General features: G+C 43.9%; 1 protein-coding gene across 1 annotated transcript; it reads right to left on the minus strand.

Annotated features, from left to right (window-relative positions):
- Positions 1–4,029: 4,029 nt before the first annotated feature.
- On the minus strand, positions 4,030–16,462 carry LOC309538408 (DGAT1/2-independent enzyme synthesizing storage lipids-like). The gene is made up of 7 exons (XM_082233971.1): positions 16,304–16,462; positions 14,662–15,036; positions 12,070–12,234; positions 10,375–10,565; positions 8,923–8,983; positions 6,539–6,678; positions 4,030–4,227 (listed from the first exon to the last, which is right to left on the minus strand). The coding sequence occupies exons 2-7, from the start codon at positions 14,939–14,941 to the stop codon at positions 4,123–4,125; spliced, it is 942 nt and encodes a 313-aa protein (XP_082090097.1). The 5' UTR covers positions 14,942–15,036; positions 16,304–16,462; the 3' UTR covers positions 4,030–4,122.
- Between the last annotated feature and the right edge of the window lie 733 nt (positions 16,463–17,195).

The following is a 17,195-nucleotide window of genomic DNA, read 5'->3' on the forward strand; positions in this document are numbered from 1 at the left end:
CAAGGCTGTGAAGATTGAGCAACGCAGTGCTCCATCTTCCCCCACAGGTTCGGCTGAGAAGTCCAGAAGGCGCAGTAAGTCAGAGGGGGAGCTCTCTGATGCCAAGGACGTTCTGGCTGGCCCTAGTGCGTCAGAGGGGGTTCCTGAAGTAGTGCTGCGTCGATCAGCTCGGACAACCAAGGGGAAACCTCCTGATAGGTTTGCCGTCACTAGTGTGTGGGTCGGAATGACACAGTGTGAACCCGAGAGTTTTGAGGATGTTCAGAAACTGCCTCAGGAAGAAGCCAGAAAATGGCATGAGGCGATGCAGAAGGAAATGAACTCAATGGAGTCTTTAGGTGTGTTCTCCCTCACGAAGTTGCCGGTGGGCAAAAAGGCAGTGGGTAGCCGCTGGGTTTACCGTCTTAAGCCCACAGCGACAGGAGAACCACAGTATAAGGCCAGATTAGTGGGGAGAGGATTCACGCAGCACAAGGGATTGCATTATACGGAAGTTTATGCTCCCACCTGTAGGAGTGAATCTCTACGTTTGCTCTTGGCCATCGCTGCAGAAAGAGGGTTGCTGGTGCATCACTTTGATGTGGACGTTGCTTACTTGAACTCAGACCTCCAGGAGGATCTGTACATGCTTCCTCCTCCAGGGTTTGAGGGCATTGAGCAAGGTACTGTGTGGAAACTTCACAAGTCAATTTACGGCTTGAAGCAGTCGGCCAGGAATTGGAACTTGTGCCTGAATGAAGCTTTGGAGAAGCTAGGTTTCAGGAAGAGTCTTGCTGACAGTTGCCTGTTCCTAAGAAGATCAGGAGACTCACAGGAACTGGTTTTGTTTTATGTTGATGACATCATCCACATTGGAAAGGCAGACAAACAGGTGCAGAAGTTTGCCAAAGAGCTTGGGAAACAGTTTCAGCTCAAGAACCTGGGTGCAGTAAAGATCTACCTAGGCGTCCAGATAGCAAGAACTGAGGATGGTAGCTTCTTGCTCAGTCAGAAAGGCAAGATTGAGCAGTTGCTTGAGAAGTTCAGAATGTCCGATTGTGCAGGAGTTCGGACACCCATGGAGACGAACTTCGTGAAAGAGAGCCAGCAAGCAGAAAGTGCAGAGTTCGAGAATGCTGAGCTCTTTCAGTCAGCTCTAGGTAGTCTGTTGTATCTATCCCAATGGAGCAGACCAGACATTGCCTTTGCTACCAACCTGCTAAGTAGGGAAGCATCAAAGCCCAGTGTGAGTGCTTGGCACGGTATCAAGCGGGTACTGCGCTACCTGCAGCATACCAAAGACTTCTGTCTTAAGCTGCCAGCTGAAGGTGAGGCGAAGCTCACATGCTATGCGGACAGTGACTGGGCGAATTTGCAGGACCGCAAGTCTGTGTCTGGGTTGGTGGCAAAGTTTGGGAAGTCACTAATTGGGTGGAAGTCCCGGAAGCAAAGTCTCATTGCGCTGTCTTCTACTGAGGCTGAATTCAGTGCATTGTCAGATTTGTGCCGGGAACTAGAGTTCTATAGATGCTTGGTGCAAGAGATCTATGGAGATTGTAGCTTGCCCACCACGGTTTGGGAAGACAATCAACCTTGTTTGAAATTGGCTGAATCTGCGCAATTTAAGGCCAGAACCAAGCATCTGGACATACGTTTCCAAAATGTGTGTCAGAGTGTTCAGTCAGGTTTGATACGGCTGAAGTATTGTGCCAGTCACAATAACTTGGCCGATGGCTTTACCAAACCTTTAAGCTTCCAGCGTCATGGGGAGTTTTGTGGTGGTTTGGAGTTGGGGGTAAGTTCTGTACATACTTTCCCCACAGTAGCGCAAGACGAGAGGGGGTATGAAGGGAACCTGAGCTTACAGGGTTAAACAGCTCAGAGTGTATGCCCTGCCTACTGTTGGGAGGGGGGAGACTCTGCGTCATTTCCGAGTCTCTCAAGTCTTTGTTCTGACTCTCTACTTTCGCTTTTGAGGAGAGTGGACGTGTTTTCACGATGCTGTTCGACAATGGATAGTCTGCTGTAAATAAAACTGCTTTTAGCTGCTAAGATCCTGAGTGGACTTTATTTGAGCACACTGAAGCAAGCACTGGAGTTTTTGAAGCTTTCTCTTACCGCTGCTGATCTCTGTGTTTTGCTCAGAGCATCGGAATGTGGCCTTTGAAGTCCGAGGCCTGGCCAGGAGCTGCACAGCCGAAGCGGGCTGGACGCCAAGATTTATCTGAGCAATAAATCAATCCCCTTTAACACCCTCTTCCTCCTGTTAAGCAGCAGCAATGTGACCAGTCGGAGGTCAGGTGAGCAGCTGTGCCCCATCACACCCTGCCACTGCTGTAACCCATCATTGTGCAATGCTGTGGCATGTAAGAAAATGTGTCCTGCAGTTGCTGTGTCTCCTTAATTGCTAGGTACACCCACACCTCCAACTATGCTGGCGTGATTTTGAAATGGGCTGGTACGCCCCATTAAGGTGTTATCCACCCTGCATTGTTGAAACTCTCACTATGTGGGCAGTGAGAACTTAAATCAACGATGCTATCAGGATGACAAGAATGGAGCCACTTCTGAATGAATACCACACAAAAATTGCAACAAGTATGATTGATTTCCCATGACTGCTTACTTGAATATTTTCTGTAGATATTTCTGCAGCTTCCATTATTCTAGCATCATTATTTTAGTAAAAGGAACTAGGCACTTTGAGGAATTTTGTCAAAAGGCAGGATATGAATCTAAATAAATTAAATAAACCATTTAAAGATTAAGAAGCATACTGTGACCAAATTTTTACTGTATTTTTCACTCCATAAGATGTACCTGACCATAAGACACACCTAGTTTTTAGAGGAGGAAAAAAAGAAGAAAAATATTATGCACAGAGCATGTAAGCGGATCTCAACTTTCTTTAACACAAGCAAAGCAAGAGCTGCTTACATGGCTTCTGTTTGGCTTTGCGCAGCTCTCACTTTGCTTGCTCATCCCTTCAGAGGCATCCTTCAGCTCGCGACTGCAGCCGCAGCCGAGGGATCCCTCTGCCATTCCAGTGCTTTCGCTCCATCAAACACGCAGACATTTCCCCTTACTTTTTAGGAAGAAAAAAGTGCTTGTTATGGAGCGAAAAATATGGTATTTCCATGGCACAATCTATGGCCATGGCACCATGCAAATGACCATAATACTGTGAGGCATCATCAAGAATATGTACCTCCCAGCTCTATTGTTACACACCCAGTGATTTTCAGATCTAAAACTTGGCCTTTGTTCACAGAGCCATACATTATCTTCAGAAACAAATGCCCAACAAATTCTTGAATCCTGATCAGCCTACTCTGGTATTCATAACTGAGGCTATGGAAGAAAGAAATCAGCTAAGATGGGAACTTGAGTCTTTCAGGAGCTAAAAGATAAAGGAGATTGTGTGTGTGTGTGTGTTTGTGTGTGTGTAAAAGCCTGGTTGCTCCAGTCACTCTGGGCAGCTTAGAACATAAAAAACACAGCAACACATCATCAATTAACAACTTCCTGATGCAGGGTTGCCTTCAGAAGTCTTCAGAAAGTTGTGTAGTTATTTATCTATTTGATATCTGATAGGAGGGTGTTCAATGCGAGGCGGGCACCAGACCCAGATTCATAGTTGAGTTGGCTGTTTTCGTTAGATCAGTCACGAATTCCAGCTATCTTTCTGTTTTCTCTACTTTTCTTGCTATAAGTTTAAAATGATTTGCATTATAGGGCTCAAATCCTGGAGCACCCTTTTATAATCATAAAAGAAGTGCCACTGGTATAATACAGGTAATTTATAGACATTACTCTTTCACATGTAATATTATTTCATGTTTCAGTTAAACACTCGCCTTCCCATTATACTGTTCGATTCTGCCTCTACTAGTGCAAGTTCCCCAAAAAGGGGAATTCTGGGTGTATTACAGGATAGGGCAGAAAAGCACTTGTACATCTTCAAAAACGAAGGACCTTCTGCACACACAGCAGGTGCTGAGCTACTGAGCTAGGAACCCTTCCAACTAATTCATATACAATCCAGCACAATTCTGTGTATATCAATTTAATTTTAATAACATAAGTATTAATGCTTCCTATTACAGACACCTCGTCAGAAACACTGCAACTGTTTTATATGGACTAGTTAGCTTTGTAATGCTTATCAAATCGTTCTGAAAGAGCTCTTAATATATTTCCTGGCCTTTTTTGGTGTTTATCCCGAAGATTTTCAAGTGCAATCTTCGCCTGTTGAAAGAAAACCAGAGGAATACATTGTGTTAGAGGAATAGATTGCAAAATAGGTATTCACAGTTATTAATATTCCTGTATCTGTGAGGAAAAAGCTAAAGGGATCAGAACCAGAGGCAACCCATTTATTCCAGCTATAGAAGCACAATATGTGACTTCTTTCTGGGATACACAACTGACTTTGTACACAGAGATGTGTTGCATGAGAGTCCTTGTCTCTCAACCCTCAAAAGTGGCTGCTTCAACATGGAGGTTTGGGCCAGAGCAGCCAGGGTGAGGAACCCCCACTAGGAAACTGCTCATCTCTCAGTGAATCCAGCCCACTCTCTTTGTGTTTACCAAGGGCACTGTATGAGATTGGCAGAGAAACAATCAAACATATGTGCCTTCAGCTGCTTTGTGCACAGAAGTTACCTTGCATGGTTGCTACAATGTAGGATAAAAGGAGCGAACTTCAGGACAACCAAGGCATAACCCCTTGCAGAAAGAAATTTCTTATCTGCACCTTTAAACAGGCAATCAATACCTGAAACTTGATGCAGCAAGAAAACAAGCAGAAAGTGCTTGGAGAAGGATCAGGCATACTAAACAATGTTCCCACCCCATTCCCATCAGCCACCAGGACCCCACATGCACCTCCCCTAACCCCCTCCCTTTGGGATTCAGATTCCAACGTTTTCCTGGAGGAAGGGGGGAAGTGTGACATCCCCTTCAGAAGCAGGTAAGTCATGCAATGAAATACCATACAAATGGTATCTGTGTTTGACATTGTATTCAGTGAAATATAACAAATTACAATATATGTGTTGCAGGTTTAGAGTTGATAGCTTGGTAGTTGGTCAGGAATTATGGCACCCTTTAACAAAGCTGTATCCAATGCTCTCTTAAACACACATCAGTGTGTACATGCAACACATATCAACGTGTGCAATAAATTGTCTTCCTCTTCAACCCTCTCCATATCCTCAAAAATTAGCACTACAGTGGCTTGGAGGTACCTTGTCAGGCAAATTCTGGGGCACATATGTTTGGGAAATCCCAGACAGGTCCTTCTGGGGCCATCTTGGGGGTTTCTTTTTTCCATTTTAAGGAAATACCCGAGTTGGGAGGGGTAAATTTGTGTGTGTGCTGTTTCGGGCTCCTACGTGAGTGGCTCTGGTTCTGTTTTGCACATGTGGGCAGTTGGGGTGTGAAAAGGGCAACCCCCCCAAATCTCAACTTTCTGACCAATGGCCACAAAGAAGCTCAGCTCAACAACTTTTTATGCAATTGACCAAAATTTTCATCAGGAGCAATTAGAATAAGATCTATTATTTGATTATTGATATACCATATTTTAGCCCTATAGGACGCACTTTTTCCCCTCCAAAAATGAAGGGGAAATCTGTGTGCGTCCTATGGGGCGAATACAGGTTTTCGCTGAAGCCTGGAGAGCGAGAGAGGTTGGTGCGCACCGACCCCTCTTGCTCTCCAGGCTTCAGGAAGCTATCCCCCCAGCCCGGCAAGCTCCGGGAGTGATGGCGAAGCTGTGCACAACTTCGCCATCGCTCTGGGACCCATTCTGGGGGCTGAGGTCGGGGGAAGCTCCGGCTTCCCCCACCCCCAGCCCTGCTAGCTCCAAGAGCGATGGCAAAGCTGCGCACAACTTCGCCATCGCTCTCGGACTCTCCAGGCTTTGCACAGCTCTCCGCAAGTGGTGGGAGCCCGGCGCTCGGCTCCCACGGCTTGCGGAGAGTTGCCTGCATGCCAAAGCCTGGGCGTGGTGAGCTCAGCGCACCAAGGCTTCAAGCTTTGCACAGCTCTCCTCAAGCTGTGGGAGCCCGTGCTGGGCTCCCACGGCTTGTGAAGAGCTGCCTGTTCTTGGGGCTGGGGTCCGGGGAAGCTCGGGCTTCCCCCGCCCCAGCCCTGCGCCTGGGTGAAAAATAATGTTTTCCCACTTTATTTCCCCACCAAAAAACTAGGTGCGCCTTATGGGCCGGTGTGTCCTATGGGGTGAAAAATATGGTAAACCTCCAGAATGTATTTTGTATGCTCAACCCTAATATAGTGGGAAGAAGAAATCCCATTGCATGAGCAGATCTCTCCTTGTACTGCATAGTTCCCCCCCCCCATTTAATTAGTTTCAACAAGTTAAGGAGAGGGAAAATTGAGTGATGGGCATAATGCACAAAAGTATATATAATGAACCCTATATCTGGTCATATAGAATGAGGAAATCAATATGTACAATAAAATTTAGAGCTGAAAGAGAAACCAAGAGGAAAAGAAATATTCTGCTTTTAAACGTCCAAGTTTAGGGTTAACTTACTCTTTCAGCCAGCTCTACAGCTGTTATATTTGGATCATATGGGATGGGTTCTCCAATAAATGTCCTCAATTTCACTGGAAACCCTCCGTAAATGGGAAGAAACATACATCGAGTTTTATCATACAGCCATTTTGTCAGCCCTGTGTATGAAATGGAAGAAGATTCTGAAGGAAAGCGACACCATATCAAATCTGAAATTAGTTGACATTCTCGGTGTTTAGCAATTGCAATAAATAGGAAGAGAGGAAAAGTTAAATAATATGAGTGCTTGGGAAAAAAGATACAGTGGTACCTCAGGTTATGAACACTTCAACTTACTTTTTTTGGGTTATGAACGATTGTAACCTGGAAGTACCGTATTTTTCGCTCTATAACACGCACCAGACCATAACACACATGTAGTTTTTAGAGGAGGAAAACAAGAAAAAAATATTCTAAATGAAACAGTGGATGTATGATTTTTGTGGTTCATGCTGTGGCCACAGACATGTGATCTGACGGTGAGTTTGGGGTAGCTCAATGCAAAAATCCTGAGGATCCATGTGGATCCATGCTAAAGTCGCCCTAAAGTCGCAGGGGCGCTGGAAGTCGCAGGGGCGCTGGGGGAGTGAATGGGAAGCAAGAGAAGGAGAACGATGCCTCTCTCTCTCTCTCTCTCTCTCTCTCTCTCTCTCTCTCTCTCTCACACACACACACACACAGACTCACAGAGTATCAATCCCAAAGTCGCAGGAGAGCGCAGGGGTGCTGGGAGAGTGAACGGGAAGCAGGAGGAGGAGAACGATAGCTCAAGCACACACACACACAGCCCCTACAGTGGCTAATCCAAAATCGGACAGCAAAAAACTGCAGGCAGGGACAGAGAGCACGGGGTTGTTTTAAAGCAGGCAACCCCGCTCTGCTTCTCTCCCTCCTCCCCGGCTCAGCTGGCTGAAAAGCTTTGCTGCTACTTAGCAGCTCAGTGGGGAGGAGAGAGGGACATAGAGCATGGGGTTGTTTTAAAGCAGCCAACCCCGCTCTGCTTCTCTCCCTCCTCCCCGGCTCAGCTGGCTGAAAAGCTTTGCTGCTACTTAGCAGCTCAGTGGGGAGGAGAGAGGGACATAGAGCATGGGGTTGTTTTAAAGCAGCCAACCCCGCTCTGCTTCTCTCCCTCCTCCCCGGCTCAGCTCACTGACAGGAGCCGCTTACACCCACTTTGCTGTTTCAAAGCGAGCCACAGACTGCTCACAACTGCAGCAGATTCCCCCGCCATCCGTAGGCATTTGCTCCATAACACGCACAGACATTTCCCCTTACTTTCTAGGAGGAAAAAACTGTGTGTTATGGAGCGAAAATTATGGTAAGTTGTCCAAATTCTTGGAGGACTCGCCGCTGCCTGGAAGCAAACCTGGACATCAGTGGGGCCTACAGAGCTCTCAGAGGCCTCTGTGAATGCAGGGAACCAAGCCCCGACATCTGAGGTGCCTAGAGAGGTTCTGCAAATGCCGGGAGCCAAGCCTCGACGTCCGAGGTGCCTGCAGGGCTCCGCAAATGCCGGGAGCCAAGCTCTGGCATTTGCGGTGCCTAGAGGGGCTCCGCGAATGCTGGGAGCCTAGTCCTGACGTCCACGTTGCCTGCAGGGCTCCACGAATGCCAGGAGCCAAGCCCCAACATCCGCGGTGCTTAGAGCGGTTGTGCAAATGCCTAGTCCTGACATCCGCAGTGCCTGCAAGGCTCCGCAAATGCCGGGATCCAAACGCCGACATCCACTGTGGCTGCAGATGCTCTGCGACTGAGCTCCAGCCGCAGGAGCTCTCTGAGGCCTCCACGAATGCCGGGAGCCAATCCGATTGTGATTGTGGAAGAGCCCCCTGCAAACAGTGAATTTGGAAATAGATTTTATTTTTTTTCATCTAAAGTACCGTCTTATTTATTTTATAGTACAGTACATTGATTATTGCCTTCATTTTATGGATCAATGGTCTCGTGAAACAGTAAAATTTGTGTTAAATTGCTGTTTTAGGGGGTGTTTTTTCATCATCTGGAACGGATCAATCCACTTTCTATTACTTTCAATGGGAAAATCCGCTTCAGGTTAAGAATGCTTCAGGTTAAGTACAGACTTCCGGAACCAATTAAGTACTTAACCTGAGGTACCACTGTACAAGATATTCAGTCAGCTCTTTGCATTTATCGATTATAGCTTTCTGTCAAATCTACTAGAAAACTAAGCAAGGGCATGTTCACTCAGTACTGAGGCAGGCAGCACAGCTTTTGCAGATAAGTGGACATGGAATAAAATCTATAAGTGAGTAGTAAATAGATATTCTTTTAAAAAGATCATTCTATATTATTAAAATGTATATTGCCTGAGATCTCTTGATCAACCAAGTTATTTAACTTACTTGTCTTTCCAATGGTCCTGTATGCTTCACAACTGTTTTGTGTAAAAATAGGGATGATGGGCTAAAAAAAAAAAGATGAAACAAACATGAAAAGAAAGGTGAGGATTGGATAATTATTTTGTCCCAACCATCCTGCCTTTATTTTTGTTATGGATTACGAAGAATGCTTCACATTTGTGATTATAATGAGAAGCAACTTATAAATGATAATGTAATTGGCTTTAAAATTCCTGACACATCTATTCAAATCTCTCAGATGAAGAAAATTCAGAAGCTGTCCTCCAGATTTTCAGGAATTTAAGGGGGGGGGATTTCCTGGTTTGCCCTGAGGGGGAAAGGAAGCCAGGTTCAGCCAACCGGCCGCTGCTTTTTGGAGTTTGGGGGCAGCTCATAGGCAGCGAGCACCCGAAAAAGGTCTTGGGGATGACCAGGACTCTGAGAGCTCCTGTGGAGGTCAAAAGCGAGTTCCCAACGGGTCTGAGGTTCCATTTGGTGCTGGCCTAACCCGGCTGTCAAGCTGTCATGTCTGGGCTCCAATGTGTTCCAGAAGCAAGTTGCCTCGAATTTCCGATTCAGCAGATTTCCCAGAAAATAAAACCAAGGCAAAGGGGATTTATTATTCAAGTGTCTTTAGCATTTGGATTAATTTGGTGAATTTCCAGGAGAACAAAAAGGGAGTCTTCTCTGGAATTGGTGACTATCCTGCATTGGAACCAGATGGCTGAAGCACTGAAGGAAACAAAGAAACTCTGCCATCGGAAATAAAAGGAAGGGGACAGGGACACGAACTTTGAAAACTTTCTTTTTTTAAAAAAAAGCATTCAAACTTTTATACTCCTCCCTCCTGGATTCAACTGCATCTCAGGAACTATTGGCAGACAATTTGGCTTTAATTGAATTGAGGGAAAAAGAGATGCTTTTATGATTTAGATCTATTGCTCAGCAATCTGGTGAAGCAATAAGGGATAAAATAATTGAGGCACCTGCAAATCTTCTTGAGACTCAGAAGCAGAAGGTATATCAAGCTGTTGATCATGCTTTCAGGGTTAAATCCCCGTATGCTAAGAAGAAAACATTTCCAGGAGATTGTTTGGTCTTTTTTATTTTAGAAATAGCAAAGACTGAGTGCTCCAGACATATTATGAGAAGGATCTTGAAATAGATGATGACTGGCAGCATTAAGATAAACTCTGCAGTGTAATATGTTTTGATGGATTCAATAATGGATTACTGAATAGTATAGTTTTTGTAAAATATGCAGGGATTTACGATATGTAAAGGGTTTTTTAAAGCAGCGTTGGGAAGAGCTGTGGCACTCCAGATATCATTTGACCCCCAAACAGGATATTTGCCATCCTCAGCTTTTTTGGATGCTGGATCAAGGATGTCAACACATTACGTCTTATCTAGGATAATCGTGAAGGCAATGCAGATTGCACAAAGATCACTCACCACTTTCGCCTCCAAAGCTGCCTGAGCAAAACCTGTGCGTTTACCCCACATTATGCAGTAATCGTGACTATACAGTGCTTCTCTACCTCCACCAGGTGAAATGCCCATTAAACGGCCTTTCTTCATCATTTTCACAATTTCAGCTTTCTTGTAAGATTTCAACCCGAGCACATAATAAAACATCTGCAGCCCTGAAAAAATAAGCCCCAAATAGAAGAATGCATTTTATGTGAAACGTATTTAGGAAATAGTGAGGATACAATACAAGTGCCATTATTCCAAAGATATTGCACTATTATGGATCACAAGCAGAGCTCTCTGCCAACCCTTTTAACTAGGATTTCATGGAGGGGGACTTTCTGCTAATTCCACTTTTGCTCAGTAGGCTTTTTTTGGAAAGCACATTGAGTGGGATTGAGTGCTGAGGTGGCCACTTTTAAGACATGTGTTCCTCAAGTCAAGTCTGTAATACATTCAAGTTTGCATTATAAAAATACAGCTCAAAGTGCCTTGCTGCACCACCCAAATCTTCAATCCCTTTAGGGTGCAGAGCTTTTGGATATAGTAGATAGAAACACACCGGGGGGGGGGAGAGATACACGCATGGCACAGAGGAGACAATGCTGATGGAAAACTGCCTCCACCAGCTGAGATTGGTACACAGATATATGGGTGGAGGTTATATGCTGCATTAATTAACCTAGTGGAAAAACTCCAAACAGCGCTCTGTGCTACTGGGTCTCTTTGGTCTCCTTCCTTCAAATGACCTTTCTGTGATGTCATAGTTTCCTGGGGTGGCTGCTGTGTGCATGCAGAGGAAGATGATGTGGGGGGAGTGGCAGTGGAGGGCCATGAACACTACAGCAAGGGTGCCACATGTGTTTGATTGCAGTCACATGGGGGCATAAAAGCTGTGTGTGGGAGTGCTTGATTGGCCATGTGTTTGGGTGGGGCCATGTTTTCTAGGATCTGTGTGCAGATTTGGTTATAGGTTGGACTTGCTATGAAAGCCTCAGACATGTCTTTGGGGCTTCACTTGGGCTTCTGCCCTTTTCCTTAGCTGTAGCTCCTACCCATCCCAGCTGCCACCCAGTGGTGTCTGAATACAGGGATTTTGCACAGGTGGTTTGCTAGTGCAGATGCTCCCAAGCAGAATCCCATACTTTGTGTTGTTCCAGTAAGGGATATCCCATCTTTACTAATGACAGAACTTTGCAAAACTCTTTGTACTTGAGAAAATCATCACTTAGACACCCCAGAACCTACGCCTTACCCTGTTCTGGTATTAAAGTGAACAGCAATTATTACATGAGAGCGTGTAGTCATAGCATAGGAATCAGATGACACATTATCCAGATTCCTCAATTTTTAGATCTCTGAGGAAGAATGTAGACAGAAAAGCATGGCATTTCTTCATGGAGACCATTTCAGCTGACTCAGTTGTGAATTGGAAATAATTCTTCATCCTGCATTCATTCTCTTTTACTAGCAAAGACTTGGTGAGAAAGTACCTTCATCTGCACTAACTAAACTATTTCACCTGTTGCTGCTATTTTATTTATCAGTTGTTTCTACCTGCTTTCCTGATATACAGTTTTATATTTTATAGCATTGTTTCATAGCTTATAGCATTGTTTTATGTCATATTTTACATGTTTTATGTAAAAAAGCATGATTTAAATTTAAATAATTTACCTGGTATCCAATACGCGACATGATGCATTAATGAAAAGCATGCTCTCCCCGTCTCTAAAAAATATCTAGCCGCAAAAAAGACATAGCCGATAGACATAACTCCATGATGATAAATAATAATCCCTGGTCCTTTAGGGATATGTTCTATACCAGTAAGTTCATAACCTGAAAATAATACAAAATGCAACAAAGACATATTGCAACCATTACTGGAGGAAATCAGTGTGTTTCAGAAAGAAAGAAAAATTTAAGATCAGGTTAAAAGCTCTGTTATATGCTTTTGAATTATGAAGCTGGAGGAGACTCTTGAGAGTCCCATGGACTGCAAGAAGATCAAACCTATCCATTCTGAAGGAAATCAGCCCTGAGTGCTCACTGGAAGGACAGATCGTGAAGCTGAGGCTCCAATACTTTGGACACTTCATGAGAAGAGAAGACTCCCTGGAAAAGACCCTGATGTTGGGAAAGATGGAGGGCACAAGGAGAAGGGGACGAGAGAGGACGAGATGGTTGGACAGTGTTCTCGAAGCTACCAGCATGAGTCTGACCGAACCGCGGGAGGCAGTGGAAGACAGGAGTGCCTGGTATGCTCTGGTCCATGGGGTCACGAGGAGTCAGACACCACTAAATGACTAAACAACAACGACAATATACTCCAGCATTCTGGATGCTAGGTTGTCAACCACATGGATCAAGACTTTCTCTGTGGTGGTCCCTTAATGAATGAAGGGATTTCTCCTCTCATAGAATGTTCCTTCCTTGCTTCCTTTTGAGCACAGGTGATAACATTTTTGCCCAGTCTTTGAGTGAGCTAAAACTGTGTTTTGCTGTTTTAGTCTACTTTAAGCTTTTATATAGGGTTGAGCCCTTGAGACAGTTTAATGTGTTGTTATAGTTATACTAAGGGACGCGGGTGGCGCTGTGGGTAAAAGCCTCAGTGCCTAGGGCTTGCCGATCGAAAGGTCAGCGGTTTGAATCCCCGCAGCGGGGTGCGCTCCTGTTGCTCGGTCCCAGCGCCTGCCAACCTAGCAGTTCGAAAGCACCCCCGGGTGCAAGTAGATAAATAGGGACCGCTTTATAGTGGGAAGGTAAACGGCGTTCCGTGTGCTGCGCTGGCTCGCCAGATGCAGCTTCGTCACGCTGGCCACGTGACCCGGAAGTGTCTGCGGACAGCGCTGGCCCCCGGCCTCTTAAGTGAGATGGGCACACAACCCTAGAGTCTGTCAAGACTGGCCCGTACGGGCAGGGGTACCTTTACCTTTATAGTTATACTAAAGTTTTCTGAGACTTTTTTAATTTAAAGAGTAGTATACCCCTTCTCTTTGATAGCGATCCAGGGCCTGGAATATATTTCTTCCCTGTCCCAAAGAGCTCCAACTTCAGGCATCTTCAGACCATTCTCTGAATCTCTTTCTACCAAGTGAGAAAGCTGCTTCCTAGACACACACACCCCTTGACCATGCCCTAAGTAGCTACACGGTCTCATCCTTATGGCCCAAACTTGGTTTTAGTCGTGTATTTCTGATTTAAGTTTCAACACTTACAGTAACATGAGACCTGTGGGAAGCACTGAGAACATATAAAGAGTCCTATGGATCAGGCCAAAGGGCTCTGTATTAGACCATCCTGTTTCCCGCAGTGTCCATCTAAATTGGTAGCCATCACCACATCCTGTGCTGGCAAATTCCGTAGTTTGTGTACATACAGTGGTACCTCGGGTTACAGATGCTTCAGGTTACAGACTCTGCTAACCCAGTAATAGTGCCTCAGGTTAACAACTTTGCTTCAGGATGAGAACAGAAATTCGAGGCAGCCTGCTGCAGGAGTGCATTGGAGTCCAGAGATCACAGTTTGACAGCTGGGTCAGCCCAGCAACAAATGGAACTGCAAACCCGTTGGGAACTCACTTTTGACCTCCATAGCAACTACAGTGGTACATCAGGTTAAGAACTTAATTCATTCTGGAGGTCCATTCTTAACCTGAAACTGTTCTTAACCTGAGGTACCACTTTAGCTAATGGGGCCTCCTGCTGCCGCTGTGCCGCCATGGTGCAATTTCTGTTCTCATCCTGAAGCAAAGTTCTGTAACCTGAAGCGTCTGTAACCCGAGGTACCACTGTACATAGTTGCTAATTGTGTCTCTGTGAGGGGTAAAAAACATTCTCCAGGTTTCTTTTGCAGAAGAAGCGTACTTAAAATGTGGTTTAAATGTATAGTGTTTATGCAGTCACCAGCTGACCCTTTCTTTTGTAATCTGTCTTATTTATTTATTTTATCATTTATTGAATTTATATACCACCCTATACCTGGAGGCCACAGGGCGGTTCACAGAACCACCTTAGTTTCATACTTCACAAAATGCTTTGTTTTTCTTATTACATAAATAAATAGCCATGCCTTTACTTTGATCCTTATGTAGCCAACCCAAACTTGTAGCTGTTGTGACTCTGAGGGGGATTCAGAGGTCCAGTCCTAATTCACTGTGGCAACTATTGTTCCAGTGCTTCAAGCCTGAAATTTTGATCCTCACTCCTATGAAATTATAGTGACTCATAAGAAAGAATTATTGCTATGAAAGAAACTTTCACTCACCATGCCATATCTTTCCATATATATCTATAATATGAGCAAAAAATTTCCTTGGCTTTTTCCAAATTTTGCTATCAGGACCAGTTTCTTGGTGCTTATTCATCTTCATGTAAACATATAGCCCAAATGAGCAAGCACAGCCAACCAAATATATATCTATTATTAATGAACAAAGCAAAATCAGAAGCTTACGAAACCACCAAGGGTGAACCACTGAGCTCAGGTATTCTTCTAAATAAGGAAAACTAATCAAGTTTTGCAACATTTGAGTAAACCAGCTCATTGTTTCCTGATCTGAAGCACCAAGCGTATGCCAATGAAATAAATATATGAAGTGAAATTTTCTTCAGTTGTGATGCTATTTCCCCCACTGTTTACCTGGAAAACAGAAAATGCAGTACATTGGTTTGATCTGTCATCCCAGAAAAATTCATGAATACATCAAAATCTCATGCTCCTTAATATTTTCCTAGTTTCCCCCACTGTAACTTGCCAAGTTGCCATATTGTGTTTCCAACGTCCATCATGGAGATTTACAAAATTACCAATATATGACTCCATCATTTATCTGTTGTAAACCAAGCTGGTTTCGTTCCACTGCTGAAGGTTTTTGTTTGTTTTGTTTTGTTTTTTGCATTTTCAAAAACAGGAACAGAGAGCATCTTTTATCCAACATAGGCATGATGCCTTGAAGTAAAGTTGAAGGTCTGGCAGGGCAAACCTCCTCTTTCTTTTCATCAATCATAATTTTAAACTTTACTCTGGGATTCATTCCCTGCCATATGAACCTTAATACTTTTTTCTGCCACTCTATGAAACATCATTTATAATTGGAAGGACATTCATTTTGATGGCCAAAACAGTGATAGCTGAATTCTCTCCCATATTTCCAAATCTTTCTTTCTTTCCAAGCTTTTACATAGTTGTCTTGATAGATATTATGTTTTTTTATTCTTACCCAAATCCCCAGATATTTTATTTTTGTTTCTATTTCCCACCCACATTCCGATTCAATGTCTTTTTTCTTTGATTATTCTTTGTTTTTTTTAGCAGCATCTTGATTTTCCCTTTATTTTGTTTGCAATCCTTATTTCTAATATTAATATAAATAACAGTGGGGACATTGAGGAACCTTGCCTCATCCCTTTATATATCATACATTTTCCTGATATGTTGTTTACAATTATATTGGCCGTCTGCTCATTATAGATTGATTTTATACTTTTTATAAAGGTCTCCCCAAACACCACTGCTGGAGTATTAAGGAAAGTGAGAAAGGGTCACTTCTCCAAGAGCCCAGCAAGGCCCTCTGCAGCCGCAGATATATCATGTGATGTATTGAGATATTGTGGTATTTAGCTGGTAATATATTATGATGTTATAAACCTGATATTGCCCAGCCCTAAAGAACACTGAAAGACAGACAGCATTTCTCTCTCTCTCTCTCTCTCTTCAGACCCCCGCACAAGAAGTGACAAATAGCACAACTACTAGCACATTTACAAACGAAGCAGGGTCCAGTATGGTTTCAAATAGAATGAGAGACTTTGATGAGATTCCTGCATTGCAGGGGGTTGACTAGATGACCCTTGGAACCCTTCCAAATCTACACTTTATGATTATCTGAACAAAAACTTTTACTTACATTCCTGGTAAGCCTAAATTGCCTTTAATTCAGTCACCTCTCTCTGGAAGCAGCAGAAGTCTTGTCTGGTGCACTTTTTCGTAGGCTAATTTCCACCCCTATGGAGACATGTCCCTTTATGTGGCAGTTTAAAGAGACTCTGATGGGTGTGCCATCTGAATGAGGAAACGAAGCATTGTGAAAAAAGAGGGAGTGCTTAGAGTGCCTGCTACTTGGAGGTTGTGGCCATTTGTAATTAAGGATGAGATTAAGGATGAGATCACATCTACAATAGCAGTCATATTGCACGATAACATATTGGGTCACAGAAAACCAGTTATTGACTAAGGAGTAAAGGTAAGAATTGTGACAAGATATGCATGTAAAAGGATCATCCTGCAATACGTAAACCTTACTAACATGTCATGTGTATTGAATTCTAGCACCGTAAAAGCTCTTCCATTGGACCTGCCATTTAATTCTACAGCAGCATGCGTATGTGGATTTCATTAACACCTGCTAGGTTTGAATACTGAATCTCAAGTAATCATCCTCAGCAATCAATCCTACTCTAATAAACTTGACCAGCTACTTGTGCTCTAGGCATTGTCTAAGATCTCCAATACCATCTGTTTGATTGTTTGGTTAAATTCTGCCATGCTGATTTTTCTGCAGGCAGCTCATCAAAAAGCTTCTTCACTCGTTGCTCCTGCAGTATGCTTTGCTTTCTCAGGAGCTCCAGAATTTCCAGGTTGACATGCTTTGACATCAAAGGGCCTCCGGCTTTCGGTACATGTTCAATATTGTCAGGTGGGGGTGGAGGATCCATGTCCAGCATGCATTCATCGGTTATGCCAGAGCAATACTGTAATCACATACACATATGGTGGTCTTAACGTTTATTTCTCAAAAA

The sequence above is a fragment of the Podarcis vaucheri genome (assembly GCF_965113315.1).
Source record: "Podarcis vaucheri genome assembly, chromosome: 8".
NCBI lineage: Eukaryota > Metazoa > Chordata > Lepidosauria > Squamata > Lacertidae > Podarcis > Podarcis vaucheri.

What these genes read in the sequence shown, in the direction of transcription:
- LOC309538408 (XM_082233971.1), bottom strand. Translation starts at nt 14,941, where the DNA reads ATGAGCTGGTTTACTCAAATGTTGCAAAACTTGATTAGTTTTCCTTAT. An exon ending in ATATGGAAAGATATGGCATG is followed by an intron (nt 12,235 to 14,661) that starts GTGAGTGAAAGT and finishes TATTATTTTCAG; the next exon opens with GTTATGAACTTACTGGTATA. An exon ending in TGTCGCGTATTGGATACCAG is followed by an intron (nt 10,566 to 12,069) that starts GTAAATTATTTA and finishes TTATTTTTTCAG; the next exon opens with GGCTGCAGATGTTTTATTAT.